At 50.1% G+C, this 17495-nt stretch overlaps 6 protein-coding genes across 6 annotated transcripts; 2 read left to right on the top strand and 4 right to left on the bottom strand.

The window, feature by feature from the left end:
- Positions 1 to 980: 980 nt before the first annotated feature.
- On the bottom strand, positions 981 to 3380 carry BKA67DRAFT_531228 (uncharacterized protein; the record flags this gene model as incomplete). The annotated part of the gene is made up of 2 exons (XM_046099354.1): positions 981 to 2666; positions 2721 to 3380. The coding sequence occupies 2 exons, from the start codon at positions 3378 to 3380 to the stop codon at positions 981 to 983; spliced, it is 2346 nt and encodes a 781-aa protein (XP_045965289.1).
- A 2715-nt stretch (positions 3381 to 6095) lies between these two features.
- BKA67DRAFT_550346 (BRCT domain-containing protein) lies at positions 6096 to 9423 on the bottom strand. Its single transcript, XM_046101650.1, has 2 exons — positions 8955 to 9423; positions 6096 to 8860 (listed from the first exon to the last, which is right to left on the bottom strand). The coding sequence occupies exons 1-2, from the start codon at positions 9063 to 9065 to the stop codon at positions 6299 to 6301; spliced, it is 2673 nt and encodes an 890-aa protein (XP_045965290.1). The 5' UTR covers positions 9066 to 9423; the 3' UTR covers positions 6096 to 6298.
- Positions 9424 to 10598: 1175 nt separating this feature from the next.
- Positions 10599 to 11483, top strand: BKA67DRAFT_654295 (uncharacterized protein; the record flags this gene model as incomplete). Its single annotated transcript, XM_046106535.1, has 1 exon — positions 10599 to 11483. The coding sequence occupies one exon, from the start codon at positions 10599 to 10601 to the stop codon at positions 11481 to 11483; it is 885 nt and encodes a 294-aa protein (XP_045965291.1).
- Positions 11484 to 11587: 104 nt separating this feature from the next.
- BKA67DRAFT_76823 (HotDog domain-containing protein) lies at positions 11588 to 12381 on the bottom strand. Its single transcript, XM_046109424.1, has one exon. The coding sequence runs from the start codon at positions 12253 to 12255 to the stop codon at positions 11692 to 11694; it is 564 nt and encodes a 187-aa protein (XP_045965292.1). The 5' UTR covers positions 12256 to 12381; the 3' UTR covers positions 11588 to 11691.
- BKA67DRAFT_550349 (general substrate transporter) lies at positions 12318 to 14469 on the bottom strand. The gene is made up of 4 exons (XM_046101651.1): positions 14154 to 14469; positions 13283 to 14101; positions 12843 to 13230; positions 12318 to 12773 (listed from the first exon to the last, which is right to left on the bottom strand). Exons 1-4 carry the CDS (start codon positions 14223 to 14225, stop codon positions 12508 to 12510), a joined length of 1545 nt encoding a protein of 514 aa, XP_045965293.1. The 5' UTR covers positions 14226 to 14469; the 3' UTR covers positions 12318 to 12507.
- A 634-nt stretch (positions 14470 to 15103) lies between these two features.
- On the top strand, positions 15104 to 16188 carry BKA67DRAFT_508869 (uncharacterized protein; the record flags this gene model as incomplete). The annotated part of the gene is made up of 3 exons (XM_046097190.1): positions 15104 to 15377; positions 15425 to 16003; positions 16055 to 16188. The coding sequence occupies 3 exons, from the start codon at positions 15104 to 15106 to the stop codon at positions 16186 to 16188; spliced, it is 987 nt and encodes a 328-aa protein (XP_045965294.1).
- Positions 16189 to 17495: the final 1307 nt, after the last annotated feature.

Here is a 17495-nt window from a genome sequence, read left to right on the forward strand (position 1 = left end):
TTACATTTTTATGTAGCTCACATGTACCACCAGCGGTACTCTTCTTTGACCGTCTTTCTAATCATCGCTCCAAGTTAGTCTCTTCTCCCCCCAAACTCATACACCACACCCACTCTCGGAAGCACGACGGAGCTAACTTAGGTTGACAAGAAAAGATGATCGACACACTTGTGATGAAATATGAGGCTCTGTTTTTCCAAACAGTGTAATCCAAAAGTCCCACCCCGATGAGTGAGTGCGGGGTATGCCCATTTGCTCCTCCAACATTGATGCCTGATTCATTTCGTTCTCAATCGATTATTTGCCCCAGTCGCGGTGAAGGGGGTTTTTGACCTCGACTAGTCTGAGGTCAACCTTTCTAAGTTCAACGAAGTGCGTACATGTTATTACCAAGCTCACCCCAGGCCATGTTTATCGGACTAGGTTTTCACTCAGATACCAGTCGTATCAGGGGCTAGTTACTTGGCAAATATTGACAGTAGTTAGTCTGTACTGCAACTAAGCTGATTGGCTGAATACTGCGTCAAATGAATGGATAGGTTCTGATCAGCATTTGAAATATATGAAGCAGATGCAATGTTACGAATTATTACGAAATAAGAAAACCATATAAGAATACCGCACTGAAACAATGTGTATTGCGTCGGCCAACCTCTGGCATCCCCTGGGTATCGAACTCCTCCCTATGTAAGAGCACATAATACATGACCACCCATGCTTGGCAGCATGGTAAAGAAAAAAGAGAAATACGAAACTATCCAACCAAGAAACATGACAAGCTATACAAGGCTTTGAAGTAGTCGTGATCAAATACAACATGATGCCTGGCCGTGACACCGGCGCTGCCCTCCAACTTGAGCGCCTGTAGTCTCGAGAACATGAAATGAAGGTGGCTAGGCTCAGCCTACCATCACCACATGAATACAAATTCGTACACATCTTACAATAGACTTTCTGTAAATACAGCAACATGAATTTGTTTAGAACCCAGCAGCAGCCTCGGTAAGAACGCTCAGAAGACTTGCCGCGGCGCCACCTATGCCAACTGCACGAAGTGTCTCTCCACGGACTCGTTTTTTGACAGCACGATCCTCGCTCCTATCGGTATCATCCCTATACCGATCTCGGTCGCGGTCACGACGAGAATCATCTCTTTGTCGCCTTCTCGACTGATCGTCTCGATCCCGATCTCGACGATGGCTGCCATCGTGATGGCGATGGTGTCTGCGATGTTCATCGCGCTCCCGATCACGGTGACGATCTTCTCTGTCATCGTAACTCCTAGGAACGTGACGTTCACGCTCTGATCCCGTTCGATGCCGCCTCTCTGATCGTTCTGCGTGTCGGGGGACCGAGCGGGGCGAGGCCGTAGACAGCACTTTCGGCTCCGGATCAAACCGAACATGCGGGTCGTCATTTTTGTTCTTTAGGATAGGCTTTGGCATTACTGTAGCCGAAGGACTGTGGTTGTCGTCCTTTTCAGGTGGTGGCACGATAAAGGGGTAGACCTTGGTGCCTTTTTCGTCGTCGTGGCCATCACTCTTATCGTCAGGATGAGAGGAACCTTGTGAGCGTTGATGCGGCGGGTCATCGTAGGAGTCGTCATCTGACGAGTCGCAAAGATCTGTTGATGAAGACGAGAACTCGCTGTTGGCACGGCCTCGACCGTAATCGTTCTGCTCGTTTGTCTTTTGGGCGACGTCGTGGTTTATGTACTTGCCAGGGTTATAACGATCCTTCTCGTCACGACGATTTCTCCTCAATTGTTCCTGTCGATTCCTCCTGACCTCAGCGCTTCGGCGCGCAAATTCGGCGACTTGATCCTTCGTAAACACTCCCAGAATGGCGACGAATTCTGGTCGTGCTTCATATCTCACACCAGCTTCTTCGAGCACTACAGGAGAGATCAGAGACCGCTTGATTCGCGTCCACTGTGCATCAAGCGGGATATCTCGTCCATGGGAATCCGGGGCGAGACGCGCAGGACGTTGCGGTCGACTTTGCCCAAGTGGGTTTGCGCCTGGTACAGCCGGTACTGGTATAGAACTTGAATGCAAAGTTGGGGGTGGTGAAGCTCCGTATGGTGGTGGTGGGAACGAAGGAACAAACCGAGGTGACAATCCGTACTCGTCAACTGGAGGAAGACTGGGAGAAGTCAATAGACCAGCATTCGGTGGAGCCTCTAAGTAACGATGATGGGGAGATGACGAAAAGTTTGACTCGTGCGAGTAATTTGGCCCGTATCCAGGGGGTGGCAGAAGGTGCATATTGTCCATGGCGTAAGTAAGATCCGCCTGCTTTTTGTCGGAAGCCATGATATCACGTGTTGATATAACCAACGCCATGGAATTGCTGTCAGTTTCATCATCCGAGTGAGGTTCATAAGACAGCTCAGTAGTCTGTTTCGGCAGACTTGACGGGTACGGTGGATAGTGGTCTGGATGAAGACGCTCCGCTCTCATGGTTGGGAAGGACTTTTCGTTATCTGCCGTTGGGAGTACTTCCTTGGGACTATAGTGCTCCTCTGGGCCCATGGGATATGGTGTAACCTGTGGAACATCCCCACTGGACTTATACTCCTCGAGAAACCCGCGCACGGTAGGCGTTTTGCCCCCCAATGCTACGCTCTGTTCATCGAGCTGTCGAATGTACGCTCGAAGCACGTCCTGTTGTTGTTACTCAACTGCTGATCTCAGCCACGATGGAGAACATAAACTTACCTGATTATTCCTCAAAACGTCCTTGGAGAAACCATCTTTTTCAAGTTCGTCCCGGAATTGTAACCAGAGCTCGTCATCATTCTCACTCATGGACGACTCCCTGCGTTGTGTGATTCTCATGGCAATGGCATCTACTTTGTCCTTGATCGATTCGAGGTTTGCGCTGCTCGTTTCAACCACTGGGTGTGACTTGGACGGGTTATGCAGTTGTACAGTATCAAGGAACATGTCGATATTGAGTTTTTGGTTCGCGAGCTTGGTACGGATCAGGGCAATCATGTCTCTTTCACGACTTGCCAGAGGATTTTGGTCCGAGCCACCATTTCGGCCCTCCTCATCACTTCCGCTGCTATTTGCTCCATACTTCTCCAGTATAGTGGCAAGCTGTTTCAACGTGAAGTCGCAGTCCTCGAGGATCGGGGTCAGCTGCCTAGCGTAGACAGGGCTCTGGTCGGTATTGAGCAATGAGCCTGGATCTTCAACCTCGACTTTCAAGTGCTTAAGCACCGTATGGACCCCGCGAACAGTAGTTGCGACATCTGCGAAGTCGACACCAGCATTGCGCGCTCTTCGGTACAGTTGCTTGGCAAATGTGTCAACGGCATCAACATCAGCAGCCGAAGCGCGCGTGGCAAGTGGCGCGCCGTTGTTTGTCGTCATGACGAATGTGGTGGGAACAAGGTCCCAAGACAATTGTCGAAACACCAGTATAGGCGGCCTTCTTTTTTTTTTTTTGGTTCTGCCCTTGCGAAGGCCGACAGTGGTAGGGTATAGTTCGAGGTGGTCGTGTGTAAGGGTGGAATTTGGTTCTCAAGACGGGCAGGCAGGGCAGGCGTATGCTATGTAATATGGTGGAGACAATACGAACGGTGTTATAAGCGAGGGTCGCTAAGTCACCAGTACGTGCTGAGGCCCAAGATCAAACCTTTGCTCGAATCAGCGACGGCAGAAATAAAGAAGTGCCTGAACTTGATCGGCTGCATGTATGAATGCGATGGTATTGGGGAGAAGAACCCAAAACAAGAATCTTGTGAAACCAGGCAGGTAGGCTCCGTATATTCCTGGCTGATTGGTGAGCTAGTGGGGTCAAAAGCGAGAAGGGTAGCTGAATCCGACAACAACAAGTGTGGGAGGACAGGTTGGGGAAATTTCATGGGAAAATGATGCAGGTTGCAATAGTGAATCGGCACAGTGAATACGGACGCTCAAAGATCTGTCATCAGGCTATCTGTGCCATTTAGAATAGAGCAGCAGCGTCATCGCCAAATAAAGCACAAGAAACAAGTTCGCCTCTTCCCTTTGGAATCCTGGGAATATTTGAGGGTACCTGGCCTAGCAGGGAGCTGAGGAACCCTTTTGTTCTCGGCTAGAACTTACAGCACAAAGGGAAAGAAAAAAAAACCATGTCACATACTAAAGGAGCCGACCGTCCTCGACCGTCGAGTGTACCCTACCAACCTACCCTACCTATCGATGACACGGCCGGCTGGAGAAAAGGTACAAGTACTGATGCGGTAGCGAGGTGGTATTGAGGTTGGCGTGATGGAGGTGGCTATTTTGCTGGGTGACGTACATGGGCAAGCGTCCCCAGCGCACATGTCATCATAATTGTCCATGCGAGGCAGGGCTGCCCAATCAGAGCACTTCAACTGACCCCCAGCTAGATCAAGTTCCAGTGCATTTTAAGCACCAGGTTAGTCGTGTAATCCCCCCCACCCAAATCCAAGCAGCTTGGAGCTGGGACCCAGGGGACCTGTCTAAAAACATCTCCCAGGGTTCAGACCCCGTGACGATGTGACGATCGAGGAGAGCCAGCAGCCACCGGCCAGCGACCATTAGAACTCAGAGGTGACTGCAGGAGAACGGCTCCCTGGGCTCCTCGTTCCCACGGCCATGGTCCTCCGCTTCCTCACCTCGATCCGTCGACACTGTGCCGCTAGAAACATGTTTAGCTTCAATGACTGCAAATGATCTTCTAGCGCTTGAAGGGGTTCGTCCGCTGCACCCCTCACAAAGCGCGAACCCTTCTTCGGAGTCCCGAGTCCTTCGATAGCTTCTAGCTCGTGTTACGCATCGCATTCCTGCCTAGCCTACGAGTCTTGGGGTTTCGGTCTAGTCTAGACTAGACTGCTAAGTAGTAATGATCTCCAAATGACAGATGGCATGTCGGAAGCGACCGAGATCTTTCCCTTGCAATCACTATACGGCTGTTGCTGATTGCATGCGACACGAATAATTCTCGCGCCTGGTCAACTCTCTGCAAAACCCGTCGCGCACCAGATACCAATACTGCATAGTCTCGTCCTGAACACGGGGCACGGAGGTAAAAGTGGGAATAATCCTCCCCCACAGCTGGCAGGCTGGGTCCATGGACTTCTGTGAACGCGATCGTGACCATGTGTAGCGCTGCAGATGAGGCTGTGTGACCGGCAAGACTTAGTAGCCATCCAATATCGTGGTTACACGGCGCCGATCGTGTGGCTCGCCCGTGTAATATGCAAGTCACTCCAAAACGGGGCTTGGCTTTCGCATCACGCATGAAAGGAAAATGGAGAAAAAGACGACCCGCAGCTTGGTTTTGCTGCTCTGTCAGCATGCAGAATGCCGTTTCCCTTGACATTGCTGCCGGATGAAGCGATAGTAAAGGCATTTGCAGTCTCGTGATATTCCCCTTCTATGCGCCCGTAACTTGCCATCCCCAACTCAGTTTCTCGGCGCGTTAGTGCCCACCCACTGCGTGATCTCACACTAGATCTGAGCTATACCCAGGGACACGCAGCCATCGGATCATGACTGGCAATCCGAATATATACATGGGACCAGTCGTGGCAACTGTGGTGGCAGCTTGAAAACGAGTATGAATGAGCCAAGCACGTACAACACGTTGGGCAAGCATGAATGTGACATTGTACTGAAGCCGCCGAATCTCTTGGCTCATGCTGTGCTGTATATCGGCTGTAGGGCATGGAAAACTGGCTGTAGAACTCGCCGAGGCGGATACCGGCATGTTGATGGCAACGAGCATCGCCGTGTGTGCCGGTTCCGAATGTATCTTCCAACCCCGTGTCACAAATTGGACAGCCGCATCGATCTGCCCGATGAATTTCCTCATATGATCAGGCAATTCCGATATCACATCCGATGAATTTGTTGCGCGAGGTGAACAATTGCCCTACCGTCACTCTCAAGACCGTTGGTCATGGTTTGGGCTAATGGAATGTGCCGTGCCACTTGTCTGAATATATATGCTGAAGTGGTCTTGATGATGCACGGCCGTCATCATTACTGTCTGAATAAAGTCGAGATAGGCAAATAACTTGCAGTGCGCTGCTGCAGGCGATACCATACTTGGCAAAAACATGAAACAAATTCATAGAGGCTATGTATCCTGTAAATACTATGCTCTGCATTCGGATATCCATAAGAATGATCATCAAAAGCAATATCTGACTATTTTCCATGATGCATGGCCCGTGGCAGACCGTCCAAAATACTCCTAGTCATGCCCCAATACTGATCCGTACTGTAATCCTCTTGGTCGTCCAAATCGTAAGTCGGGCATTATAGCCTCTAGCCTATCAGAAGCCTTTCCTCCTCGTTCGCCTGCTGGCAGCAGTACTCGTGACGCCCGCTACCGGCCCGTTGGCTGGCTTCTCTTGGATCTTCTCTACTTGGTCGTTGTTACTCTTCTTCTTCCCTTGAATCCTGTCCATAAGCTTTTCACGATGCTCCCGGGCCTGAGGGTCGTCGTACCCGACTTGTGTGGCTGGGGGTAGCGGTGCCTCCTCGGTCTGTGCACACTCGTCTTGCTCTCCACTCAACATTTCATCCAGTAAACCCATAGAGCCAGGTGCGCTTTTGGTATTATCCATCATTTTTGGTTTATTAGCAACACTACCTGATTCAGCGCTTGCCGAAGACGCCGCCGAAGCGTTGGAGGTCGCACGTCCCAAAATCTCCCGCTTACGACGCTGGGTTTTGGCGGCCGACATCGAATTCGTATGGCTGCTGTCTTTGTTCGTGTCATCTGTGGGTAGTTTATCCATGAGGCTGGTGAACTGCTTCGCCATGGCCGCGCGCTCTGCAGCCCTCACCTCTTCCGTTTTTTGCTTCTGTGCTCCCTTTGCATGTGATACGTTGAGCGCTACAGGTTGCTCTTCTTCGAGAGCAGCGCCGATAACATGCATGGGAGCGGCATCAGGGTCATCGCCGAATTCTGAATCGCCAACAGTAGCTCCGGTTGGGAAGCGTCGAAGAGTGTTGTGAGAAGCAGGCCTGGACAGTGGAGTATCGAGCGATTTGTTAAGCGCGTTCTTGCCAAGTTCACAAAGGGGCCCATTGCCTAGACTGTCATGCGCTTGATGAGTGGGTGCTGTATCATAGTTTGAGACGTCAATGGCCGAGTCCTCTTCTTGCACCACGACTGTAGCCACTTTTGGCTGCGGGATGTCGGCGGCACTGTCATGCCTCACGGCTGCGCGTACGTCTTCTTTGGAAAACGCCGTCAAATCAAGTGCCTCTTTGGCGGCAGGGGCACGTATATCTGGTCTGCTCTCCTTCTTCCGGATAGGCTCGGATTTAGACCGTTGTAGTTTCTGCCGTCGGTTCTCCAGATCCGGGTCAACGTCAATGGCTACTTTATGTTGTATCTCGGGAAAGACAAAGCTATCCCATGGCACTCTGAACCCCGCGGAGATACATTGCCATAACCATTCGGCGTTGATGACAGGTATCTTATTCCGCAGTGCTAGATCAAGCTTTCCTGTCCGCACATCCTTGAGGCTAGGACATAACATTAATGAACTCTGGTTGTTGAATCGTTCTGCATACTTGGCACCAAGCTGTATAATGGTTTTCTCGACCTGGTTGAGTTGCTCATCTCTAAATCCGGTGCTGTGTATTGTCAACTCCTCGAAACCATCTACAGGGAAGCTAGGGAAAGGTCTTCCAAGTACATGATCGGTGGGATGGAGAAGCTGTCTGCCATGAATGCAACGCTCTATGTAGAATTCAGTGACAATGTGGACGGCCTCGGGGATGATCGGATGAGTGTGTGGCTGTGAAGTCTGAGGAACCACGAGGAATCGCTGATCATGTGGCTCGTGCTGCGATGGTAGAGATAGTTCCTCCACTGACTTTGCAATTCGGCCTCCATGCGATGTCAGGCAATCGTACATTATTTGATGTTTCCTCTCAAGAAACCCATGTATCATGAATCGACAAGACGCAAAGACGCCGTCTGCAGCTTGTGTCGGGTCGGCAGTCATTGAAGGTAGAGACGGCAATAGACTGGCCAAGGGTTGAGGTAGAGGCTTGAGGATATGAGCAGCGACAGGCGGGAGCACTGAAGTGCTCAAAGACTTTTGCTCTAAAGCTGGTCTCGGTGCATCTGCCACATGCTGCTTGCTATTGTTGAAAATCTCGTTGAGAAGATTGTTTCCCTGGCTGTTCAAGCGCATGCTTGCACTCTTTCTCAATTTCCTTGGTCCATTTTGCTGGACGGCATCTGCCCCATCACGAGGTCGTTTTGCCCCGAGGGAGTGTCGCTTCGTCTCTTTCCTGATGATGGCACCCTTTCCGCGATCTTCCTTTGGTAGAATAGGATCGTAGCAGACTTCGTCCAATATCATGCCCCGCCTCACACTATCATCCAGCCATTCGATAGACACGGTTGTGATGTTCCAGTTCTTAGCAGCCTGGTACTTTTTGCCTTCGGGTTTGCAGACAATCAAGTGAGTCACCCTCCTGGACAGATCCCCCATGTATGTTCCACCGTTGGCAACCACGGTGTCTTCGATGTACTGACGATCATGGTCCTCGAAGCCGGTCAAGCATATCAACAGTTGCTGCCGTCGTCTCTTGGGCGAATCTGTGCTCTGGGGAAAGCCACCGCCGCTCTCAAAAGGCCGCAGTCGAAACTCGGATTCCAGGTTGGCAAAGTCGAACTCTTGGTCATTAACCCAGTGGCTTCGTACAGCATTGATCCACCCTGCTGCCATGGGCTTGATATCGGGTCGTTCGCGAGCAACATGACGGTATTTGGCAGTGTCGTAGTCGCCGACAATGAGGTGGGTTACATCAGGCGTCAGGTCATATTTGTGTACGCCGCCGAATTCCTTGACACGCTCATCGATGTAAGTCTGATTGCGAGCGACTTTGATTAGTTCTGGTTCAGTCCCAGGCACCACGACTGGTGGGGGCGGAATGGGACGGAGGCATCTCATCTCAACTTACTCGTTCTTCGGCCGGAATACTGGTGCAGCAAACCACGACCCCCGCAAATGGCAACGAGGCGTCGAACGGTTGAGCTCCCGTATCGGATGAAGGTGGTGATTCCATGGCCATTTCCGGTGTGTCCAAGAGTACTAAGGCATCTCTAGTGGGACTTCACTGAGAATTCCCTTGACTGGTAATTTGCTATCGTGACCTCGACAAAGATTCTGGGCGGCGGCGCGTCAAGTCGCGTTCAGACAAAGCGGGTCTCAATTAAGAGCCTGGATAAGAGTCGCCTTTGACTGGCCACTGCAAGTCGCGCGGCGCACCTCGACGTTAGTGAGGCATGTAACTACTGTAACTAGCGGAGGCCCTGCAACAATCGCCCCCAATTTCCGGGGACACTTGTTACACAGCGCTCCGTCAACAAACTTACAGTGCAGTGAGAGGGGACAACATCCAATCAGATCAGATCAGAATACATCAATAAATGCTGTGATACGTTCGCTGCTTTACAGTGCCTACGAGAATGGCCCTTTGCTCCAGATGCAGGGGAGTGATAATAAGAGCCAGAGCACCCAAAGCTTTGACACGTCGGCGCTGCTCGTTACGTAGCACTATAATACGTCTGTCTATAATAGGAGCTGGAGCACTTTGGATTTGGACGAATCCCCGCCGAGCTGACATCATATGTAGGCAGTTTTTGTTGGCCTAGACCGCAACGCCGTGGAGGGAACTCAGTCAGTCTTGCGCGGCTAGGCTGCTTCGATGCTTTCCACACCTTGGAATTCCCTTAGCTAGGATCACTCGTCACCTCTCTCCTAAATGCTGCGTTTGCGGACTTCCTGACGAGTTCCCGTGTACAGAACGAGAGGCCATCGTCCCTCCATGGCAGGACTCAAGACGGGAAAACCTAAAGCTCTCTACATCCAGCTTTGATACCAACCAAGGTTCTGAAACAGGGCCATTGTGTGCTACCCCCGAGAGTCACAGAGGACCGCAAGGTGAGGTCAACCGCCCATGAGCCAACGGTTGCACTAGCAATCCCATTCGCCAATCCAGGCGACGCAATGCATTCGGCTGCATTACACCACGCTCGTCGGTGGCTATCGATGCAGGTTCAGCAGCCAAGCGATCCAGCCCATCTCATTTTTGTCCCAAGGTTACCCGATTCCCCCATCACCGTCACCGTTGCGAGCCAAGTCTCAGATAAAAAGCTTGTCTGCAGATCGGCTCAGTCTCTTTTGCATCTCCCGAAGCATCTCCCCCCCCCCCCCATGATCCGTTTCTATGCCGTCTTATCTAGCCTTGGCAACTTCTGTACCACAATCCGTAATACCAACACATGTGTGGTGAAGTGTACTAGAGAGGCCTCTATTCAACCCATTATCTTGTATCTCATCTGAAGACCTTCCCAACCTCTTATACCTTTGGACCATTATTCGGACCTAATCTAAGCTCAAGTGAATTGTTTGTCAAAGACGCACTCATAGTACTGCGCAGTCGCTCCCCGTCGCAAGTACTCAGCCGCCACGACCTCGTTATCGCCACCCCTACGTAGTAGTGGTCACCGAAGGCATTTTGGTTCCCTCATGTGAACCGGACATAACGGGAGGGGCCCACTTGACCAATACATCTCAGTTGCCAACCAGCACGGTGAAAGAAATGCCAGACGTGCGGTACCCTCGCAAGGCTTCGCCGGCTTCGTCGTTTGGCAGCTATTCGAGATCTCCATCACCGGTATATTCCCGTTCACGGTCTCGCTCAAGACCTGGCCGTCGCATTTCTTTCTCTCGATCTCCTTCACGCTCAAGGCCTGGATCACGACGCACTAGCCGGCGCGATTCCCTGTCATCAACGTCTAGCAGTCGCTCCCCATCGCGGGATGGCAGAAGCAAAAGAACGCAGGTAAAAGAGAAGCTCAAGGACGTTAAGGAGAAGACAGACACAACAAGCGGGCTGAAGACTTCTCTTGTTTTCCTTGGCTCAGTAGCAGCTGCAACCTATGCGGCGCATAAGTTCTGGCCGAAAGGCGTCACCTACGGCGAGAAAGAGGAATGGGAGATTGAGAAGGCCATAAGAAAGGAGAAGAAGAAGGCTGCAGAACGCGCGGGCGACGGTCGCAATGGTGAGCCTTCCAGTCGTGGCGACGACCGTCGTGATATCGAAGAACGAAGAAGGGATCGCGATTACGATCGACCACGCAGCAGCCTAGGAAGATTGGGAATTGAGGGTGTGCCAAGAAGAGCGGACTTGGACGAAGTTATTCTCGTGAGGCGCCCCGTGAGTGTCAACAGAGGCCAGCACGGAACTACTACCATGAGCGTCGATGGAAGTCGTACGGGAGATGCAAGAAGGGCACAATACGTTGAGGACAACCGCACCATCCGCCAAGATTCCAGAACATATGTCGAGACCCGTGATGAGAGCTCTAGGGCTGCACCACGATATGTTGATTACGAAGCGAGGAGGTATTCCCATGATGAACCTCCAGATACCCGTCGTGGACAGCCAATCGTATACACCAGGCGTGCTGAAGGGTATCGGTAAAGTACAGAGAATGCTTGATTCTATACAGGACAACATGTAAAGTTGTAGGCAATGGGTGGGAAATTATTTGCGAATCAAAGTAGCTCCCTTTTCAAGGAATGGTCATGATTTCACGCGTTGCCCATTCCCTGCTCGGTATGCATTATCTGATCCTTGCAGGCTTTACATATACCAAGAGCGCAAAGTTTCCAGGCATGTTGGTCGGGGTTTACAAGTTTGCCTTTGTCTCAATGAACAGGGCCTCGCCTTTTGCCAATCCTGAACCTCGATGATTCTGGATGATAACTTCGACATGGACCTTTCGGCCCTCAGTCTTCACCATATGAGCCGTGATCATTATCGTGCTTGGTGTTGATACGGCCTGCATATATGTAGTGTTCAGAAACGCCGTGACAAAACGCTTCCGCGGAAATAGACCAAGCTCTTGATTGACCCCCAGAATCAAGCCTGCCATCCCGTCCATAAGTGTAGCTATGATGCCACCTTGCATCATTCCAGGCCACCCATCGATACCATGGTTCGCAGTGACGAATGCAGATACCTTGTCTACGGGTTCATCTGCCTCGGCGGGTTTGTGGTAAAATGCAACAAATGCAGACAGTGTTTCCGGTGTATTGAGCGTCTTGGTCCAGACTTTCTCTTCCACTAGCTTATCTGTAGGACGACCTGGTGGCTGGATGATTTCGATTCTGGGATCATCCAATTGCTCAGCGCACCATTGGATTGCGCGGAAGTGCGACAGACTTTTGGCAAGTGTTTCATCTGGACTCATTATATTCGACAGGAAACACAGGTTTTAGGAAATGTTGCTACAAAACAATGTTCACTTGGTGAACAGACATGTAATATCGCAGATTCAGTGCGGGGATCATAAACAAAGCTTTGGGCAAGATTCACGCTCTGTGGCAGTGTCGACATGCACCCCGCATCTCTCATAAATGGAAGGGCATGGAACGCCTTCAAGACTCTGCACCATTCCACTCTCTTGCATTGGCAACTCCCTTGGCACAATCGTTATTACTGTTCATACCCGAATCTGTCGGGCAGAATTCTCCTCACTGGCGACGTTAGTCCGTCCCGCCCCCTTTTCGAGATTTTGTTGTTGAATAACGGGGGCGATCTCGTCGCCAAATTGCTGCTCAACTGCTTCCAGGGACAGTGCCGCGGTCTCTGGAAAGTAGAAGTAAATAACAGGCACAAATACTATACTCCAACATATTATCAACAAAAAGAATCTCCAGCCCACGGACGCAAATGCTAGAGGCGCTGTTTGCAGAAGGATTATGGTAGCTACTAAGTACTCAGCACATCAGATCATGAGTTGGCGTAACCACCTCGTACGAGGTAGGTGTAACTCACCGATGAATTGTCCCAATAAAGACCAGCCCATACCTATGGAACGGATCTCCGTGGGAAATATTTCGGATATGTATATGTACATGGTCGTGTCACAGAACGTACCCTGGAAAACAAGGTAGAGAAAGATGAAGGCAATCCCTGCGCCATTGCCAATCTTGTTGTCAGTGCCCCCGAAACAGGCAATCATTGCTGTTAGACAGGCTGTGGTGATGGCAACTCCTATAAATCCGATCATATACATCCACCGTCGCGAGTTAACCCTGTCGTGCAGCCAAGCTCCACCAGGATTCAAGATCACGCCGGCGAATGTGAGCCAGACTGCCGAGAGCAATAGGGGCATGGGACCGGTCTGACCTAATCCGTTATAGAGAATTACGGAGTAGTTATTCTGCGAGGTGGTATGTCAGTACCATCTCGAAATTCCAGTCTTAAGGACTCACAATGACAAGTGGTCCACCAAATTCAGCCCCCCATTGAGTCAGGAAACCTATTATCATTCGTTTGCGGTAGCTTTTCTTCAGTAACACGGCTTTCCACGGATGGCCACCCCAAGCACTTAGCTTCTCCCGATCTAGCTTGATCTGTTCCTGTATCTGTAACAGCTCCTTCTTGGCAACTATATCGCTCTGGTCCGTTGCGCACTTGCGTAGTCGTCGGAGCACCCGCCATGCTTCATCATCTTTTCCTCTGAAAGCTAGCCAGCGTGGTGATCTAGGTAGCCAAGGAGAACCAAGCAGGAGTATTAGGGGAGGTGCTACTTGCAGACACAAGGGAAAGCGCCAGCCAAACTCAAGATTAGATGCAAAGTACACCCCGTAGCTGACCCAGCCAGAAAGCATATAGCCGAACACGAGGAAGATGGCATGATGCCCGACCAACCATCCGCGTGAACGAGGACTGGATATCTCGGAGAGATACATTGGGGTGATGGTCACCATTGTCCCAATGCTCAATCCCATGATGAACCGACCAGCTTGGAACATGGCCAGCGTCGTGGATCCACCTTGCAATGCACCGCCGAGAAGGCCTAGGAAGCAACCTGCTTGTATGTTACGAATGCGTCCGAAATAGTCGCCAGACCACATCATAATGAGGCAAGCACATGCTGCGCCAGCACTGAGCAGCCCATTTGCTGTCGCTATCACAGGGGTTGTGACAGTCACATAGCCCGGCTCGCCGTTCGGAGGCAGGCCAAAGAACTGATACCATCCTGGTTGCCCAATTGTGGCCCCAAAAACAGCGGCGCCGTATCCGTAAGTCTGATGATTTGATCAGAAGACGCGCGAAGAGATAAGTATGACTGGGGCTCACAGTAGATCCAAGAGCGGCAAAAGCGATTACCCAACGATTGTATACGCTAGTCTGGTCATCATGATTAGACATGCTGTAGATGTCGAATAACAGCTTATGCAGATGAACGAAGAGAAATAGCCTCGAAGATTGGAATTCAAGACAGGGTATTCTTAATTGACTGATATACTCCCAAGGCGCTCAGTATTTGATACAAGGACTAGTCTAGTGGCTGTGTCAAATGACGTGCATGAATTGCCATAAGCATGGCAAAAAAAAGAGATGCGCTCAATTGTAAACCATTTATATCAGGTGGATCTGCCGATCGACATGCAAGTTTCGCATATTCGAGGTAAGGTTTTGCAATGTTTCTCGCGGTTTCTGATTAGGAGGGTCAGCAGTTGTTTTGATTCAACGACTGCCAAATGTTGTTCCACGACATAACGGAGGTTGCACCACTCTATTGATCAGCATGTTGCAGACTGTAACACTCTTGGCGCGCATTGCAGCACGTTCTGATCGTCCGCCATTGGTCAGATCCAATGATGCCGGAGTATCTGTTTCGTGGAGAACTAAACTGCAAGGTTTACAACAGCCGGTGCGTCCCGTTGAGTAAGAAGCAATCCAATCACCCGCCAGTATCGCAGTGATCGCTGTACTCGTCATCTGTATATTGATAGGGTTTTCTCGCTCTTCATGGCGACGTCTGCGATACTCCGCTTGGGCTTCCCGAGCTTTTTCATGACTGTTTGCTTTGCCTTACATTTGACTAACAGCATCAAAACCCTCGACGGTAATAGATGAGCCGTAGTGTCAAACAGTCGCTCTTCGAGCGGTCCTAAACCACATTTTGTTCACAGATACTTTGACACCATTTCAACTCGCTTTTCGCCCCCCTCCTCCCTTTTTTTTTTTTTTTCTTTTTTCTTCTTCTTCTGAAAAGTTCAGAAACCATGGCAAAGCCTTTGCTGATGGATCTCAAGTTTGACGAGCTCCCGAACCCCAGAAGAGTATGGGTCGGTATGCCAGGAAGCCACGAAGAAGGCATCGGACGGCTAGTTCTTCTCACAGAGGAAAACGTCCGCGAAGCAGCCTCTGAAGAGATCTGTCTTGGTAGACGTGTTGGTCTGAACTGGGAGCTCACGAAAATGGAACAACCAAGTTTCGGGAGGAAGGAGTGTGAGCATAGCATCGTATCGATCCTCGACGGCGCGTGCTTTGACGACGTTTATCATTTCAATCCACGTGGGACTCACTTGTCCATCTGCATCAAAGATACTGACTTCGATCAGAACAGAGCAGTCAATGGGACGGACTGCGGCATTTTGGACAGCCCTCTATTTCCAAATCTCCTTTCTGCTCCGGATCACAACTGGAGGGACGAAGGGACCGCGTTTTCTATGGCGGTACTACCGAGGATGAGATCCTGGATCGATCCAATTCTAGGATCGGTATTCACCACTGGGCACGTGAAGGTATTACCGGCCGCGGTGTGCTGATTGACTATGCATCATGGGCTGACAAGAAACACATCAAATACTCTGCCTTTTCTCAACACAGCATCAAGTTGAGCGATGTCCTAGCTATTGCCAGTGAGAACAATGTTGTATTCAAGAAAGGTGATATCTTGTTGATTCGCAGCGGGTTCACGCGAGAATGGGACAAAATGTCCCCCGACGCCAAAAAGGCATATGCAGCCTCGCTACTGCCCAAACATGCTGGTCTCGAGGCAAGCATGGAGGTCTTGAGATGGATATGGGATGCAGGGTTCGCAGCGGTGGCTGGGGATGCCGTTTCCTTTGAGGTATTCCCGCCCCTCGGCCAATTCACCCTTCATGAGTATCTAATTGCTGGATGGGGGATGCCCATTGGTAAGTCACGTGCCCCCCATCCTACTCCAGACACTGCTTATACTTGTCTAGGCGAAATGTTTGATCTTGAGAGGCTTGCTGAGGTGTGTAAGGAACTTGGTCGATCGACGTTCTTCTTCACATCAATGCCCCTTAATATGCCTGGTGGGGTATCATCTCCACCGAACGCGCAAGCAATCTTTTAAGGCTACTCGTTCCAATTTGTTTTCAATTCACGTTGTCGCTATATTCAATATCATCTACACGAGGTTGGATTAACAACAACATCTTCTTGGCCTAAATGATCGTTGCTGGAATCTCGTATAATCTCTTTAGCAATAACTACCCTACCGAAATCCCAGGATTCTGGTGCATATGTCAAAGTTAGGGATTTCGTTTCCATATGCCGGGCTATATGAGGTTAAATGCCAAAGATCCCGACGGCTATACCACTCACCCACCATTTGACCATTTTCATATGAAGCAAGTTCCACCAGCAATACTCTCATCTTTTCACAGCTAAATCGCAATGACTAGGTGATGGCGAAACCCTACATCACCCCAGTTTCGAAGGACACTTGGACGACGTACAAAACAAAACAAAAAGCGAACAAGGTAACGGGCACAACTTGTGCTATAATAGTCATCTTCAGTCTGGCAGCATAGACATCACTGATATCGAACTGCAGATGGTGATCGATGGTGTATTCTCTCGGCATGGCCATTAATAGTAATTTGAGATAATTTATGACGAAAGGAAGTGTCATGACAACAGTCAATCGGTGGATAAGTCTTAAGAGGAAGTTGCACTGAGAGTTGTAAAGTTAGTATTCTGAGAGCAGGTGACTTTGCAATGTGGCCGTTCGTATCTGGATTTCCCGAGGAACCGTTTTCCAGATTTGATGAGAGAAATTTTCACTTCTGATGGTTAAATCGGTAGGCGTGATCTCGCCCTACCTATTCGCAAATCCAATCTACCCGGCGAGAGCAATGAAACCACGCTGGCAGCCCCATCTCTTCAAGGCCGCATGTAATGCTTCTTTTCGGACAACGTCCAATCTTTGATTTTTGGAACATGTGTTGATTGGACTTGGACTGTTTGCCATCAGAGGTATCCTTGGACAGTCAATTGTGGTGCTGATGGCGATATGAAGTCCCTGAATTAACAATACTAACCTAGTTGACAATGTCAGTGAGTGTCTGATATAATATCCCTGAATTCTTGGTGCCTCGCTTCTGTCAGTGTCCAGATACGAAAGACCAGGTGTATAACGAAGTACTTCGAATTTCTTGAACGAGCCCGGAAATATTGGCTCGAAGTATCCATGTGCCAATTGGAATATGGGCTTTTCGTGCGTCTCCGTTCGGTGAGTTTTTCTCTCTCTTTCTTTTCTCTCTTTCTTTTCTCTCTTTCTTTTCTCTCTTTCTTTTCTCTCTTTCTTTTCTCTCTTTCTTCATTTTAGTATTTGGGGGCTCATATAGTCATCCATGTTACATATAAACGTAATCTCTG

Source organism: Truncatella angustata (assembly GCF_020726525.1).
Source record: "Truncatella angustata strain MPI-SDFR-AT-0073 chromosome Unknown BKA67scaffold_1, whole genome shotgun sequence".
Lineage (NCBI taxonomy): Eukaryota > Fungi > Ascomycota > Sordariomycetes > Amphisphaeriales > Sporocadaceae > Truncatella > Truncatella angustata.